General features: G+C 32.8%; 1 protein-coding gene across 7 annotated transcripts in view; it reads right to left on the reverse strand.

The window, feature by feature from the left end:
• Positions 1-18781, reverse strand: part of CPSF6 (cleavage and polyadenylation specific factor 6) — an 85855-nt gene that overhangs the window by 52116 nt on the left and 14958 nt on the right. Inside the window, exons 5-11 of one of the 7 annotated variants that reach the window (XM_082422774.1) lie at positions 18118-18291; positions 17878-17988; positions 16911-17415; positions 14683-14798; positions 14036-14189; positions 11763-11952; positions 316-5163 (exon numbers count right to left, since the gene is read on the reverse strand). The exons of 2 other annotated variants lie outside the window; for them this stretch is intronic. In XM_082422774.1, coding sequence (XP_082278900.1) covers positions 11766-11952; positions 14036-14189; positions 14683-14798; positions 16911-17415; positions 17878-17988; positions 18118-18291 — 1247 coding nt within the window. In that variant the 3' untranslated portion in view covers positions 316-5163; positions 11763-11765. Of the gene's footprint in view, positions 1-315; positions 5164-9442; positions 11224-11762; positions 11956-14035; positions 14190-14682; positions 14799-16910; positions 17416-17877; positions 17989-18117; positions 18292-18781 lie in introns of those variants that run through there. 4 more of the 7 variants (XM_082422772.1, XM_082422773.1, XM_082422776.1 and 1 more) reach the window with 4 other exon arrangements.

Raw genomic sequence — 18781 nt, forward strand, 5'->3', positions numbered from 1 at the left:
CTTGATTAAGGTCGAGTAAGGTTAATAATCCTCTAAAATTAGACAAACGTTTTCTGAATCTTAGACTTAAAAATAAAGCAGCCTAGAAATCTTTTAGGTTTCCAAATCCTAATTTTAGTCAGATATCATCTGCTTTAAAGACCACCAAAATGCCAATACAAAAGAAAATGACCGGTATCTAGGAGGCTGGCTTAAAGATAAAATACAAACAGTACTATTTCTGTTATACTGCATATTGCAATTAGATATGAATTATTCACACCATACACAATGGTTAACAAATTATAAATCAAACAAACAAGACAAACTGCAAAGTATTATAAAAACTGTGTTTTATTTTCAATACAAGATAAATACCATGCTCATTACTAGTGCAGTTTCAAGGCCAACAATGGCCATATAGCAAACTGCTCAACAGTCACCTAAATGCTAAAGAAAGAAAAGACAGAAAGTAAACATTAAACACAAAATTGCAATTACAAACATTTTAATAAAATGGGATGAGCTTTTTAATAGAAGCTAATATGGAAGTCTAGTTCTCAGGGACACCAAAAAGATGTTTATTTGATCAAATATCACCTTACCTTTTGCACAGAAATCTTATTGTGAAGTCACCATAGAGTCAATAGCTAAAATTTTAAGACTTTCTTTGGTCTTCTGGTATTAGTCAAATTATTTACAAACCATGGTTCAGTAATGCATGTATACTGGTAATATGATACAGTTTTTTGTTAAGGGCTTTCGATTAAAAATTGTAAAACAACTTTGTAAGGCTGTACAAGGCTGTAAACTACTTTGCTAATATACCATGGAATGAAGAGGAAGAAGGAATAATAGACCTTTCTTTAAGGCTAAAGTCAATGTTATAGATGCATTCCTTAGAATACATTATGATTTACCCCAAAGGATCCTTTCCCATTAAATACCACCTGAGTACTACAATTTTCAAAGTAAAAAAATAAACATGAATTCACCATTTTAAAATAATTTAACTTACAGAATGCTGAGAAGTGTTACGCAGTAACAATGAGACAAAAAGAACACATCTTCAAAATGAAATGTTTTCACTAAATGCAGGGTCTGTCCAATTATGAAATTAATGTAAAACATTTACACCCATGGCAGAGTTTTAGGATACTCCCACAGGAAAAACTCTCCATAGTATTTATTATCTGCAGATACCACTTCAAGATTTGTGTGACTTCAATTAAACTCCACCTAATATTTTAAAAAACTCCCATTACAATATGCTAATTTAGCAGGAAGTCTTTAAAACATTAAAATCTGTCTATACCTAACGAAGTGTTTATATGTCCCATACAAAAACCATAGTAGCTGCATACTCAGAGTGAATGTCAACAACCTGAAATTTTAAAGAAATTGGTTAAGACAAACCTAAATCAATCTGAACAAGATACAACTGCCTGAATATTTTGAATATTCATAGAAATTCATATTGCTTCTTTCTAATACCAAGAAAGAAGAGTAAAAGAACTTCCTCCCAGAAGCCTAGACATTTTAACACATTTTCTATTTCAACTTACAATAAGATACTTTAATCCTCAATCTTTTGAGTTCTCTAAATCAAAAATCTCATATTACAAACACAGGGAATGCTATATGTAAGGCCACATCTTAATAAATTTATAATTTTTGGTTGAATATTTATTAAAAAATTAGTCTAAGGCTTCTAAGAGTCAAGTTGCTAAAAAATAAAATACACCAGTGTTTAAACTGAAGGTTAACATAAAAACAACACACACACACTGTAAAAACAGAAAAATGCTTTGCTACAAAAATCCCACTTAATATATTTTAGCACAAAAATGTCTAATGTGTACAATGGGTAAGCGTGCACTTAAAGTACATACAACTATGGGAAATATTACAGATGGCTATGGGATGCAAATGAACTTAATGAATAAAATTTAAAAGGCAGTTATCTGTAAACAGCTAGGATCTCAATACTGTATTCTCAGTAAAGAAATAGAACATAAACTTCCTCTTAAAATAACAAGCTGAAGCTTAAAACACAAAAGTGAAGCCATTTTACAAGATACAGAAAACGCAATGATTATTCAGGTATGAAAACCAAAATGTCAAGAGCACGCCAACAGAAAGTCTTGTAGTAGCATCTCATTGTATAAAACAGTATGTATTTAGGTTATTGGCACATTTAAATACATAAGGGAAAGAAAGTCTTTACCCTTCCAACAATTTTTCCCCCTCACTATAAAATGTTATACAACATTCATTAAAATCTCCATGTTTATTTTAAGAACTGACCTTAAACTAGTAGAAAACAAAGCAATATTCTCCACAGGAGAATTAACTGAAAGTAATACCTTAAGCTACAATCCATAAGTTTTTTGTGAACTCCAAACTGTAGTTAACTGCTTAAGAATATTCTAGGTAAATGGCTAAACTATGATCACTAGCCACTGTAACTTACTCCAAATCTTGCTTATAAAAATTGACAAAATAAACACTTATAAATTTATACTGGAATATCCTTTCCAAAACCTATGTCCATTAACCAAAAGAAGCACATTCAATTCAAAGTACTGCTTCAAAAGCAATACCATTCAGGTGCTGCATCACTCATTCATAACTTTACCGGCTGAAAGGAATGTGATGGCATAGCACTAACAAGTGCTATGGTTTAAAATTAAATTCAGTTTTGTTTTCATATCCACTATAATTATTATTAAGAAGAAATGAAAAGATCTCTGGGACTCTTTTTTTTTTTTTGGTGTCTATGTAGAGATTTATCTCTTTGGATTGTTTTTAAACATTAAAAAAATTTTTTTTCAAACAACATCAGCCCATTAAAAAAAAAAGGGATATGAAGAATAAAACATAGCTTGCATTTTCACCTTCACTGCCATATATTCATGTATCAGATAGAGAAAGACTTTGCAAAAATTGATCAAATCAAAAAGTTATTCCCTTCTGATAACTATAATAGACTAACAGCAAACAATTCTAGTACACTCACATTGTCTGCAACAAAAGTCATGTAATGAGATCAGCCAAGTAGGGAGAAGAATGATATAGTATGAGCAATTAAAGGGTTCCACTGATAAAAAAAAAAAAAAAAAAAGAAAAGGTAAATGAAGGATTTAATTAGTACAAAATTTCCAGCTTTCATTTCAAGTTCAAGCACGGTTAAGATTTTTATGATTCCATTTTTAAATTTTTCAGAGAAAATTGTATCCTCATGGACATTTACTTACCTTTTAAGCTTACTATTAACTAATTCCCTTGTAATATATTTATGTCCATACTTCTTCGCATTACAGCATTGTAATATAAAAAAATCTAAGAAATAACAAAAACTAACAATATCTATACACAAAGAAAACGGATTTTGATACAACTCCCAAATGTTAAAAAGGCAACTGCATTTTCAACAAGATAGAACACTTAAAAAATCATTTGAGAGCAAACAGTTCTGATAAACACCAATGATTCCATGCACCAATACTCTAACCACAAAATGTTTTAAAATAAAGCTGGCAATAATATGGATAATTTAAAACAGCTAATTCTGCAGGAACTGGTATGATGGTGCACAACATGAAAGTAAAGAACTGCACTTCTCTGAAGGGCTTCTAAGGTTGCACTTACATAATATTTAGGGTGCCTAAATAAGCAACGTCCTAAAATTTGGCTATACGTTAAAAAAAAAAAAAAAAAAAAAAGAAAGTGTAGTGTCAGAAGAGCTCTAAAAGATAATCAGATTTTTAAAACATTAAAAACAAATTAACTTGCTTAAGGATTTTAACTCAAATTCCTGAAGTAATGATTCAAATGAACTTTCTATAAAAATGTCTAATCAAATTGACACTCTGCCTATGCTAATTTTACAATTAAGAACACATGCTAGCCAGGTGCTTTTAATGTGGGCTTATACGCAAGGCAGGTTTGAAAAAAATCTTTGATTAGGTAACTTCAGCATGAATTAATAGGTTGCATGAATACACAGAACTCCTTAAACTGTGGAGATAGGTACACCTATAATCTCCTATTACACATAAAGGAGAATACAACCCAATGTTAATAAACATCACAACCTTCAGAAATCTATTTCCTGTAACTGGAAAATAAAACTAAGGCTTTCTTTACTCACATTTGTCTGCTGCACGGCTGCCTATATTTACGTTGCCCATGGCTTCAAAAATAAACCATAAGCACTATCAATATAAAATAGCAAATAACTGCCACATCAAATCAGAACTGTCAAAATATTTCTTCAATGCTAGCAGTTTACAATTAAGCGTTTCAGTACATCTGTGTTGTAATTAAGCTTCATTACTGTAGCAAATCACGTGTGGGTTTTTACTAAAATGTTAAAACCACAAAATCTTTGTTGACCCCTAACACAATGACTGGATTGCTATGTTGTGAAATTTCAGTTTTTACAAGTTTACATACCATTCAGCAAAGTCACAAGCTTAACTAGGTAAAAACAGCTAGAAAAGCAGAATATAGAAATATTAAATACCCATGTAATCACCTATTCTAATATCAAAATCAAGGGCAAGAGACACTTAATTAGTATGTTTAATTCACTGAACGCAAGATTAGATTGATGCATATCCAAAAATGCTATTGCAATGTTTTTTTAAAGGACAGTATAAATGTCATAGTAACATTATCTTTAGATATTGCTGAACACAAGACTTTCCCTGAGGTGTAAACATCAAATAACTTGAACAGCTTTACACATCAGCCCCATTAAACAGTTTATTACAACACTACATCTATTGTAATCAAAGTGGTGCTGTTTACAGACATTATCATATGAACATTTTTAACAAGAACAAACTACTATAAAACAAGCATTTACTTGACGTTTTTCTCCAATTGCTTGCACATTATAATGGCTAAATGTATATAACCAGTAATAAAGTTGCAAAAGCTATAACTTTTTAAATCACACAGGTTTCCTTCAAATAAAACAGGTAAGCAACATAAAAAATAAAAGTAGAGCTACTGGTTACCATTTATGCAGATTTGCTTTATTCAGATCTATTCCTGTTCATTTTATCCATGAATCCTTACAGGTTCAGTTCAATCACAAGAAGCAAACTGCTGGACAAGCGTCATTTTTCCCCCATGAAGACTGTTTTGTCTTGGAAGGTGTTCCTCTTCCTTCAGCTGTAATGTGTCAAAATTTATGATGTAGATTTTGCTATTCCCCATAATACACAGAAAAATGCTGGCTTAACTATACATACACAAGTCGTGCATCTACACTGTTATGTATTCTAACACAAAATAAGAATTAACTGAAACAGTAGCTGCCTTTGCGATGGAGAAACGCTCCCAAATTTATGTGATGATTAAAACTGAGACATTCTGATTTCATTCTTCTTAAATAGTATTGCCTTATAAATTTAATGACTGAAACAGAAATGAAAATGTAGCAGCTACTGTTTCTGTGAAGATGGAAACATTTATAAGTCATTTTCTAAAGTATGCGTACTACAAAAATAAATGGAAAAACGCTTGGATGATTTTAATGTAAATATTTTCATTCATCCACATAAATTCTATATAACTCATAAACAAATGAGAACTGAATATAAATGCAATAAATTATTTTACAAATTAGTTGTATTTATTTGACATACAGGAACTTCTGCAAATGTTATAAATCAAACGGTCCTCCATGTTACAAAATTTATAAATATAAGCTCAGTATGCACATTTAAATAAATATAATGACATCCACGTACAAATCTTTAGACATATACAAATTTATAACATTACCGTCCCTCTATTCCACCTACACTGAAATATCTAATGTAAGTATATAAACTAAGCCAAAACAAGCTAAATGGGAACCTACGATGATAAATTTCATTGAAAACTCACATAAAGAAAAAAAACCCCAATAAATGAGATAACCTAAAATTTCAGGAATACATAAATATGCAAACTTCAGGTAGAGGTTCACAAAAGAAACATTCAATTAACGTGGATATAAGTGATCACTTGAAACACCAGATATTTAAAATATAAATTCCAAGAGAGTGTTTCAATAATATGATGTAAGAGGCAAAAGGGCACAATGTTTAGTGATAGTCTTCCATAAAAGTAACTGAAAAATACTTTTTGCTCTACAATTAAGAGTAATTAATCTTGCCACAACTATAAATTTTCTTCTATGCATTTTAAGAGCAACAGTACACATATGCATTCACAATGCCTAGCAGAAAAAATTAAATTTTACAACTACAAAAGGAAAAAGCAGATGTTATAATCCTGGACTTTTAAATAGTTTTTAATTTGCCCATATTTTTCAAATAGATACTTAAGCCATTTCTAATGTTACCTTTCATTGTATTCCATCTTATGCTGATAAAGCTTTTGGTGGAATTATTTCATGGAAAAAAATCTAGAAAGGTAGTTTTCACACATTTTATCTTTACTACTTTGCAATATACTTAAAAAAACTGGCATTGAAGTATTAAAGAGAGACAAGGCATATGTTCTAATCTGAAAAAATAGATTAATGGGAAATTCATAAATCTTATTGCAAAAGGATGTTATCTCCCTAATTATTTTGTCATGCTGGAAGGGATTTAAATAAGTGGGAAAAGTTAAGTCACAGTGAGCAAAACAAAAATACCCAACCCTTCCAAAAAACATGGCATACACTGCAATTTTATATCACTCCAATGGAGAATTTTTACTACATTTTAGGTAAAGAATCCTGCTTGTGAAATTACAACACATATCTTTAGGATGAATGCACTTATCTTTTGCCTTATAGATAGATCTTCACTATTAATAAGTCTCTAATTTTCACCATACAGACAAAATCTGGGGGATAATCTGACAGTTTTTATTTCTATTTCTAAACACTTTACATTTATCCATTTGGAAATACAAAATTTTACAATCTTAAAAAAAAGAAAAAGCAAATTTGAAGGCAATACAACCCATTTCCAATAACCCAATTCCATATTATAGTCTCAAGTTTCTAAGTAGAAATCTACATGAACAAAGATATCAAAAAGAAGCTTAAAGTGACAAATACATTCAACGGTCATGTTTTCAGAATACCATGTGGTCAAATCTATAATGTCAAAGCCACACAATTTCTTGCTTTAGCTATCAGTTATAGAAGGAAGATCTATGTAAGCAGTTGTTAAAAAAACTAAGACAGACAATCTATGGCTCTTTAATGAAGTATATAAAGCGAGCACTAAGTTAAAATTTCAATACAGAGAAGCACCTGCATTTTGAGATAATGCAAGATCCAGTCAATACGAACAACTCAAATTATGAGTGTTTCTGTTAGAAAACTTATCCAAGCAAATTTATTGGTATCAGTTAATTCACCTTTCAAGTAAAAGATTCAAATATATATTAGATATGGATCTTTTACAGGTTTTCACATTAATACACTGAATTAGAAGGATTCTAATATAATTTTAGAGATATACTTTTATTAACGCAGTATAATAAAATTCACTTTTTTCTTAATGAGAGGAAAGGAGATGAAGTGGGCAAAAGAACTAGAAGTATCTAAATACAAGTGAACTCTTCAAAATCAAAATCCCTTCTTGCATTGACTAGAACATACTACACAAAATCCTGTTTGCTGTAGATGTTTACAAAAAACTCCCTTACTACCAAAACATTTCGTACTTTCATCTTTGCACCTCTGGAGATAGTACTTACCTCATTTTAACTAACGCATTTCATTACACTATAAAACATATACAGGATTGTTGCTCTAGGCAGTTCACTAAATAGTAGAAATAAACTTCACAGTTAAAGAATACCCAGCTTTGCCCCCAAAATTTGACAAAATGGACATTTCAAAATAAGCTGCTGTGTGATTTAGATTTCACTGTGAGAGTTAAAACATGCTACCACCAAGGCAAATTAGTAAATTTGGACAGCATATGTGACACCCTTACTCCTTTTTTGGTTATTAGATTTCCTTTAAACAATGCTAACTATTCATTCATATCATTATTTATTCAAACAATCTAATTTACAAGCTAAAACAATGGTAATAAATTTCACACTGAGATGAAGGTGAGAGATCAAGGTGACTCACATTGGCACTGATTTTTTTTTTTTAAACAGGGAACATTAATCATTTGTAAACAAAACCGTATTCTTAAACCACAGTGAGCAAAACACACACTATACATTCATTCTAGGATCACTTCTTACCCTCTTCTCACTTTAATTAACACAACTGTGTAGTCAGGCAGGTTTTGCAAATAACACTAAAAGCAAGGAAAATTAGAGCGAAAAAAGTGAGAGCTGGCATATCCAGATGAAGCAGTTAGGATATATGGGGAAACCATAAACACAGGGCTGGACAGTATTAGTCAGATCTCAGATGACTTAAGAGTTGCAGAAATAATTTTTAAACCTCATTACCACCAGTATCATTCATCAGATAATTAGAAGAATTTAATTTTCACATGAGACTCAAAGTAACACTAACTCTTGAGGAGATAAAAACATCTTAACACTTATGCAAGAACTTTTGATTCTTTTGGCTTTTTTTCCCCCCAAAATTAATGCAAAGCTATAAACTGAATAAGGAATGCAAAACACCCTAAATTCTGTGCAATGACAACAAAATCTAAGATCATGGTATCTGTGATAGGAGAAAAGTAATCATACAGCAAAGGAAAGTATAGTTACTTAACCTATACCCCGTACATGATGCTTAAAATCTATCAAAGGAATGGATAATGATTTGAGAATGTGTAAAACATCATGTGTCAGAGAGAGAAAAAGCATGAATAAAGAGTATTTAAAAAAATAATTTCATTTCATTACTCTTCAGTATACAAAGAAAAGTGGAACTGTTTACAGAAATCTGCTGAGTAGGGTTGTTCCCAGCAAATAATAAGAGGAACACAAAAGAAAACAACTATGAAAACAAAATTATTTCTGTAAAAAGCATATAATCTTAAAACACTGAACTACTTTTGTTTTGCTCAGAGTGGTCTGAGAATAGAGGCAGAAATTACAGAATATGAAGCACAATATATTTACATGCTGAAATTTACAATACCGATATTCCCATTAAAATATTATATATTTGAACTTAGATATTAAATGCTTTTAGAAAAACTAATACATTTTTTAAATGAGAGAATGTAATTAACATTACCAACAGTTCAAACACACAAAAAAATTAAGATGGGACAGACATTAACAGCTTGCCAACATCATTTAAGTTTCCAGTTAAATTAAGAACTCGCCCTTTTAGCCATTCATCATCACTTTAATAATAGATTACATTATTGTTTTATTTGTATACAGACTTACTACTGACATTCACTTTAGCTTCCAAGTTACTCTTATTCCATTCAGTCCATTTAAGATTTACATGAAAGTTCAAAAGGACTCATATTTTAAAACTTCTAAAAAAGGTCAATAGACCTCATTATGATGGTGATTAAATGTGCAGATATTTTTTATTTGCTCAAAAAAGTTTTTCACTCAGATATATTTAATCCCAGTCCCTACCCATTTATTCACATCTATGTTCACAATAAATACTGTTTGGTATAGCAAAGGTACAATATTCCAGGATAACAGAATTTTTTGCACTGGAAATGCTTAAGTAAAATTTTGCTTGGATGAAGGCACATAACAATATTACAACTCAATTCTGATTAATGCACAAACAAAACATGGGAATTTTGGTATGGTACACATCAGTGATTAAGAAAAAATGTCAACAATAGTTTGCAAGTTAGGAATTCATAGTTAATGTCTGAATGTAATGAAACTCAAACCATGATATAGTTAGGTGTACCCATTACCGGAATGTAATGTTAATTCAAAGTATTTAAAATTAACAATGGACCTTTCAGAAGTTTACTTAACTATGCTAAAACCGTTAAGAAGACTTGTTAATTAACTTTGGGTATAAACTGGTTCAGAATGCCCTTGATGGGCATATCCAATCTTGGAGATGACTGAAAATGTATGCAAGTTCCATTATCATGACTTCAGTAACTAGAAGCTTGCTGATAACTGACAAAGTCTAAATAAAAATATACCTTGAAGGACCTGTATCTTACTTTAAATGAAATGGCTGATATACATTAAGCATTTCCCTAAGTTGGCCACAATTCACCTTAAGCACTGATGGACACAGACTTTTTTCATAAGATGGGATCAGATCTATTCAACTGGGGGGTGGGGTGGGCGGGAGTGGGAGAGGCGGAGGGCTACATCTTTAAAATTTAGTATTTAGTCTTACATGATACAACATTCAGTTCTTACATCCAAAAACAGTATCAATTTCAATAAGCTTAGTTTTAAAAATAAAAAGTTTTGCCTCATATTAAAATAATGTTTGAGAATTATTTATATTAAGTTCTATAATACAGTACATGGAGAACTATTTTAAAATTAAGGTTTTGATATATATTCAAGATGCATATTCAAAATGCAAGGAAAAGTATTAAAACTTGCCTTTTTACTTCAAAAAGCCCTTAAAACTGTAAATAATGTAATAGGTTATTTGTGTACCATAAAAATAAGACTTACATGCTTATTTTCTAAGTAATATTACTTAAAAAGGATCTTGTTTGCTAAAATATATCTACTTTAAAGAAACTGTTATTTTGTCACAGAATTACATACAAGCCTTTGATTTTGCCCATAACAATTTAAATACTAACAATTACCATAACTGAATTTTCAATATTTCCCAATTTTATTTATGGAAAATAATCATGTAAAGAGTAATTACCAATAAGGGGTTTGTTTTAGCCTAATTTATTTTGGATATGCCACCAACATATGAAGAAAAAAAAAAATCTGTTTACAGAATAACCTTTGTGTCACATGCACAAGCCTTATAGTGCCCTCTCCCCACTTTTCACATGAATAAACGCTGTTCACAAATATAAAAATAAAATTACACGTGAAAATGAAGTATAAACAGACAACTCTTCCCGCTTTATGAAAAATGTACACAATAGTTTTAAAATACAGAAATAAAAGACAATGATTATGGTTTATGAATGAAACATCAAAGAAAATTATTTCAAGGTTGTTCTAACCTGGGATGTATGATTTGATACAATTTAAAATTCTCTATATGGAATACCCTGAATCCATTTTAATTGAGTAACTTTCTTATCTTCTTTGCAAATTAAAGAATACTGTTTCTTTTCTTTTAAAAACAAAACACAGATGGCAGGAAAAGTGTCTTTTCTAAAAAAAAAAAAAAAAAAGTTTTTCTCAATGCTGAGAAACCACCCTCCTATATTCTTCCTGTATTATAAACTATTTTACTGTCAGATTTTCTTTAAAATTTTTAGGGATAAATAAAGTTAGTTCAGGAGAGAAACTTTATTTTTTAAAGTCCAAGCATATTATATATAGTATGAATTAACTCCCTATATTTTATATTTTAAATCACATGCAAACTATGTATGTGATTAAGAGAATTCCAATTTTTAGATTTTTAGAAGTAGACAATGAGTCCTCTTGATTATTTCTTAGGACCATTAACCTGAAACCTAAAAGCTGTAACTCAAGCAAGCAACACAATATTCAAGGATAAGAGGTCAAAATGTTTACCTGTTATTACTCACCTGTCATTTATCTCAGATGTTTCCAGAAGATTAAATTCAGAACAAGTAGTTGAACCATGTAAAATGTGGGTATATACTGTATAAACAATAGCCTCGGAGTTATAATTACTATTAATAATACACATGTTAAATACAACAGGAACAAGGAATACCCACCTTCTAACGATGACGATACTCGCGCTCTCGGTCGCGCTCTCGATCACGGTCCCGGTCCCGGTCCCGGTGTCTCTCTCGTTCTCTGCTTCTCTCTCTGTAATAATCATCATGACGATCTCTACTGCGGGATTTATGACGCCGACTCTTTTCTCGTGATCTACTATGATCCCTTTCTCTTGATCGTTCACGTCTTCTAAAAGAAATTACTGGATTAATGCTCTCCATAATTAGATAGCTTAAAAAGATATTCAATATTTTGGTGTTTAAAAATACCTAAGGCAAAAAATAACTAATAAATCTAATTTAAACTAAAATATCCTGAACTGCCAATAATGATTTACTCACATACAAGCATGAACTAGAAATCCCATTTTTAAAAACATTCACCCGGGACTTCCCTGGTGGTCCAGCGGTTAAGACTCCTCGCTCCCAATACAGGGGGGTCCTGGGTTCGATCCCTGGTCAGGGAACTAGATCCCGAATGCCACAACTAAAAATTGCATGTGCCGCAACTAAGACCCGGCGCAGCCAAATAAATAAATAAAAATTGGGAACCAGACACACCATGGCAATACACCATATCATCTATTACATCTATTATAACTAGCAGCCTAAAACAGACATGCAGTATTTACTGAATGAAAAGCAGAAAGGTAAAGGAGAGAAAATTTCAAAGGACTTGTGTTTCAAGCTAAAGAACATATAGAAGGTAGTTTTTTAGACATAAAATTCATGAAATCACTCAATATATAATGAGACTTAAATACATAAAACTACCACCCATTAATACAGGTTACCTAAACCTATGTGTAAATATCAATTTTACATTTAAAACTAGCCAAAATATGGTTCATCATGAGTGTTACCCCACTAAGAAACTTTCTAATGAAATATATACATAGGTATGCTTGGGGGGTGGTGGTGCTGAGGGGCATGGTGGGAAGCAGAGAAGAAACTTAGTACACATGACCACCAGAAAAGACTGAGATACTCTTCTCATTTTTATTTAATAAAGAGAAATGTTTCATGAACTGCCTTTAAAAACAACAACAAAAAACAGGTACTTTAACCAAAGTATGTATCTTAGAAATCCTACTATTCTAAATTCTGAAATTCACAACAAGGAAATAACAACTGGCTATTAGTTTAATCTCTATTTTGTATTTCTGCACCAGACAGCTCAACTTAGCAAACATTATTAAGTGCTAAGCCTGTGATCAAAGTAGAAGTTATTATTCTGGACTTAAATAGTTAAAAGAAGACTATATAAGATACGGTCTTTAGGTATGACAAATGTGTTCAGATCCAAACATCTTTATACTGGGTCAAAAAGGTAATAATTATAAAGCTGGGGACTATGACAAAGACAAACTCTCTTTTCCTAACTTAATGAAGACAACTCTACCACTAGATAAAGTACACTAAAGACCTAAAAGTATCATGTCAAGGTTAAAGATCTACCTTTTGAAAATATGTAAAATTTCAAGGTCAGCAGTAATGCCAAAAAAAAGGAACTGCCTAATTAAAATAAAAATACTAAGAAACAGATTATTCATTAACTCTTTTGTTCAAGAAATATTTATTTAGCACCCATTCTGTACCAAGCACTGTTTGATCATTACAAATATTGTAGTGAACAAGACAGATAAGGTCCTTTCCATCTTTCGATGTGTTCTAGTGAAAAAAAACGTGCATTAGTAATAAATAAGAATAGACTATAGTAAGTATTATGAAAGAAATAAACAGAATGAACATGACAGAATAACCTGGGAGAAGACCCCTCTTAGCAAGTTAGATTGAGTTGAGGCATGAAGGATAAGGAGCCAGCTATCAGAGCCAGGGAAAAGGACTCCCAGCAGAAGAAATACCAAGTACAAAAACAGCAAGGTGGGCAGAAATACCAAGTACAAAAACAGAGAGGTGGGCAAATGCTTGATGTGTCAAGAAGAAGAGAAGGGAGACCAATGTGGCTAGAGAACAGTGAGCCAGAGGAGAGGTCCACAGTGAGGCTGAAAAGATAGGCAGAACTATATCACACAGCACTTCAATATTTACAGTCTTATTCTAAGAATAACTGAAAGCCATTGAAGGGTTTTAAGCAAGCAAACACCTAACATTTGATTTAGGGATTAAACAAAAACAACAACAAAATCACACTAGCTGCTAAGTAAACAGTAATAAGTAAAATCAAAGTCCTATAAAGTCCCAAACACAGTATTTTTTCTATTTGCAAAGCAGCAGTTTTAAATAGACATGAGACAGGAAAGTTTTACCTTGATCCAGAACCGTAAGACTTGGATTCAATTCCATGAAGGCAATCTTGCAAAGAGCTAATAAGAACTTTGCAACGATCATCAGCAGATACTTTGGATTGTTTAATTAAAGAAATTGCAGTTACCAATGTCTCAATAGCACTCCCATAATCACCTGTGAGCGGAAGGAGATGGGCCAAAGTCAAATAAATTTTGTTTTCAAAATACCACCAAACCATTTGGGGCAACCATTTTACAAAAGGAATGCACTTTAAAATCACTACAGAAGATGTCTTAATTTTTTTCAGAGTTTCACCATTCTGAAAGGCTTTAATGTACATGAAGTTAACACCATTTGTTATTATTATAGCTGTGTGAAACACAATCATTTAGTAAATATGAGAATAAATGAGCTGCCTTAAGGTCCCTGAGCCATTAAATGTCAGGGCTAATATTTAAATTTACACCTAAAATTTTTAAATTAGGGGTTTTTCCACTACACTGTGACATGCAGTTCCCTTCAATGCCTTTTAAATAAAGTATAGGTAATGATTTGGAAATATAAAAATAACTACTACATGTAGATGACCCATCTTCAAGACTGTACTTTTTAGGTCATTCCTAATAACATAAGTAAGAAATGTTAATACAGAAAGAAATATACAAACCAGCACTGGCATCAGACACAGCTCTTGAAATAGCACTGCTTGAGATTGCCCTGTTTCTATTCATGATTTCTTCAAACTCAGCTTCACTCAATGGTGTTCTTGCAGTATCCATTTCCCTGTAAAATCGAAATAAACCTTAAATCATATTCAAAAGATTTTCTAAATTAGTCACAATAGTGTAAAGCAATTCAAATAATTGCTTTTGACAAGTGCCTTAGAGCTAATAGTTACTTTTTCATTGAAATGTGATCTTTTTCCTACAAAGAGAGAAGGTCTAAGCAAAATTCCCTTATCTTTCAGCTGAAATAAAGTAGCAACTTAGAAACCTCATCTTTCTGGAGGCCAGAAATTATGTATTTATGTAACTATAATATACTATTTTTCAGAGTCATACAAAAACAGATATAATAAATTGTTCTGATGTCCCCCCGACACGTATGTATATCTAAACAAAAAATCCTGACTGCAAAAAATACAACCCTACACAATCAAGGGATGGAATTTGGTTTCATTTATATTTGGATCCTCTAGGCGCAAGGCCCAATTCACAAGAGGAGGATAATAAATGTCTGTTGGACTAATAAAATTTCAGGAGGGAGAAGATTTTAGACTTATCTTGTTTGCCACTGAATCCCTAGAAGGCTATCTGGCAAATAAAAGGCACTCAGTACCTGTAAATATTTGTTGGAAAAAACCAGTAAAATCCCAAGATTTTCTAAAGCTGCTGGACAATTTTAAAAATTGTGACTACATGTGTAGTATAGGAAAAGGTAAACTTTTTGCCATCTTAGTTATTAGTTCCTAGGTAGGATGTTGAATTGAGGCAAGCAGTAGCAGTTCATTCCAATGAAATGAGGAAACAGCTAATATAACCTTCTTCATGTTTATAAGGTATTACCGTTATTCCCAAAACTTTATAAACAGCCCAACCAAATCACAAGTTGTTCAAAATCCATGTATGATTTCAATTAATTTCTGTGACTCATACCCATCTGATCCCCTAAAAAAAAAAAAAAAAAACCCACGCAAGATAATCAGTTTTCTCCAATTTTCAATTAAAAATTACTCAATAATAACCAAAAACATATACACAAATGTATTTTTAGAAAAACTGGCACTACAGAAATTCTATTATGTTAGAAAAAGGACATGAGATTCAAATTTTAAACTGTCAAACCAAGCCACCTAACCCGCCCCTATACACGAGTGGACACTTAATAGGTAGTTGCTCACTGGAATTAAGCTGAACAGGAGAAAAGTTGTGCTAGCTTCCTAGTTATAACGTTTTTCAAAAGAAAACGAAGCAATTTTGGCAGTCACATAAAGACACAACCTCTATGGATAAATAACTGTCAGGAGACTTTGTTTACAACATCAAATTTATTTCCCTGGCCCTGTGCAACTGTATGGAATTAGGCAGATGCTCAAATCCATCCCTGCAGAACACTGTCAGACAAACCGAAATACAAAGTCATTCAACAGTGATAGTTAAAGAATATAAAATCAAATGATAAACTCAAAAGAAGCTAAACGGGGCAAATTCAAGTAGTTCTTAGAGATTAATCTCCAGATTATGATTTGAGTATGGATAGCTTTAAAAGTACTTTGAAAGGGGGCTTAGGGATCACTTAGTTCCACCGTGATTTCCATGCAGCTTTTTTCTAAGGATTGCCATTAACCATTTTAATTTCCATAAAGTCTGTGTTTTATAAGTCTTTGTCTACCCAAATATGCATGTAAATTATTTAATGTTCCCATTTTAATTAAAAGTTAGTAATTCTGCTACTCAGGACTCCTGATAAGCATGAAATAATCAATAGTACCTATCTAATAAACTGACCTAATTCCTAAACCAATGAAGAAACTTTAACATTCTATGTAGTGTCATCAATGGTAAATGAGATTGACTTTAAAACCTTAAAAATAGCTTAAGGATCCCATTTGCTAGCTTCAATTATCTTTATTAACCTCTTTTAACTTAAAAATGATGAAAACAAAGTGACTTGCCCTAAAATCACATGGCTGTATAAGTGGCAGAGCTGGATTATTCCCAACCCCGTTCAGTATGTTTTTCACCATATCACACTGCTTCTTCTAAGAGAAAACAATACAGAAAATTATGTACCTGGGGAAAAGTCATGATTTTTTAAAAACTTCACTGACAGAGAAAAATACCTTTTGCAGATCAAATACACCAAGTCTACTTTTATAGATACATACTAACTTACCTTCCAGGAGGCCCATAGTCACCCCTATCATATGGTGGAGGCCGGCCATATGGGTCCGTTGGTGGTGGACCCCGGCTATCTGATGTAGGCATGCCGCTGTTAGTTGGTGGAGGAAAGAAAGCGGGGTTCACATGTGGAGCTGGTGGTGGGGCACCTGGAGGTGGTCCAGGAAGATGCGGCGGAGGAGCGAGTGTAAGGGGTGGCCCAAGAGGGCCAGGTGGGCGAGGTGGAAAGGGGCCTGGAGGTGGAGGTGGTCCTTGTTGTGGAGGTGGTGGACCAGGAGGGGGGCCGTAGCCTGGAACTGGAGGTGGAGGACCAGGAGGAAGCGGACCCAATGGAGGCTGCCCAAAAGGTTGTCCAGGAAAAAGAACTGGTGGTGGAGGGCGATCTCCTCGATTAGGAGGCCCAGCTAAAGGAGGAGGCAGAACCTGACCAGGAGGTGGAGGACCTGGTGGACCGGGTGGTCCTGGAGGACCTAAGGGTGGACGTGGTGGAGTCTGTCCAGCTATAGAATAAAGGGGAGAGAGAGAGAGAGAGAAAAAAAAAAAAAAAAAAAAAAAAAACCACTTCAATAAGGTAGTTTAATCTTCACGCCAAAATTATACTTTAAAGCGTAACTCATAGACCAAGACTCTTTCTCTTTAAATGAAACCCATATGGTAAATGCTACACTAACAGTTACAAAGGTGAAGTTTATCCTTACACATTTAACTAGCTCAATTTATGCTTAAGAAAAATTACTGAAACAAAAACTTTAATAGATTACATTGCTTAGAGATAGTTTCCATCTTTCAGCGTACACACACTTCTTACAGTGAAATCACCCACCTTATAGTCTACTCTGATGCCAAGCTAGAAAGTGAAACAAGGAAAAATGGTCTTGAAAGGATTTTTTAAGAGGTAAGAAAATAAGACGGATGTAAATATTCTATATATAAGTCAAGCAAGTTTGGAGAAAAATAAAGACCTTTTAGGCCAAAAATGGGTATTTCCTCTATGCTGTGCCCCATATGCCATGGAATCCTAGTTTCCAGGAACAAAGGCCGAGTTCCTTTAACAAGATGCTTGATCAAATTTCCTGGATTCCAAAAATAGTATAACAAGGAGAGTAAGTCACATTAATAATGCATTACTTGAAAAAGAGAGAAAAGGAAAAGAGGTATTAGGTAGACACATTTTATCCATGGTAATTTAAGAAAAATTTTACCTGGAAAAGGTGGAGGTGGCCCTCCTGGTCCTGCTGGCCCAGGAAATCTGTCCCCACCAGGAACAGCCCCTGGAAAACGGGCCCGTCCTCTACCACCTTGTGGAAAGGCTGCACGTGAACTGCCTCCCGGAGGACCAGCTTTACCTTCCCCAGACATTTGTCCTGACTGTGTAGCTGCAAATATCCAAATACTCATAAATAGCATTTATTAAAATAGCTGATCCATAACCACTGTTAGATACTGAAACAACTCTATTTCAAAGTTCATTTACACTATATACTAACTTGCAGATGCCTTGGGCCTGTCCAAACTACATGACAAGTACCGGTTTAGGAAAACATTCATATCTATTTAAGTTCTTTTGAAGCCTCAAAAGATCCAGGCTTAAATGTATTTCCAATAAGCAAACATGAGTTACTTTCAAAAAACCAGTACTCTGCAGCTGCCAAGACCAAAATTCTCCAACAGAAATCTAAATGTCAGTAAGTATAAATCATTTAAATTTTGTAACATTCGTCAGTTGAGTTTTAAGTGCTAGAACATTAAAACAACCACTTGAATTTCTGTTAATTGCCTGATCATCCATTTATCTCTTTAAGTGATAACATTTGTAAGTGTATATGGCAAATCTTCTCTATAGCCACTTTACCAAGTGGTGAAAGG

Source organism: Balaenoptera physalus, assembly GCF_965194825.1.
Source record: "Balaenoptera physalus genome assembly, chromosome: 13".
NCBI classification, from domain to species: Eukaryota; Metazoa; Chordata; class Mammalia; order Artiodactyla; family Balaenopteridae; genus Balaenoptera; species Balaenoptera physalus.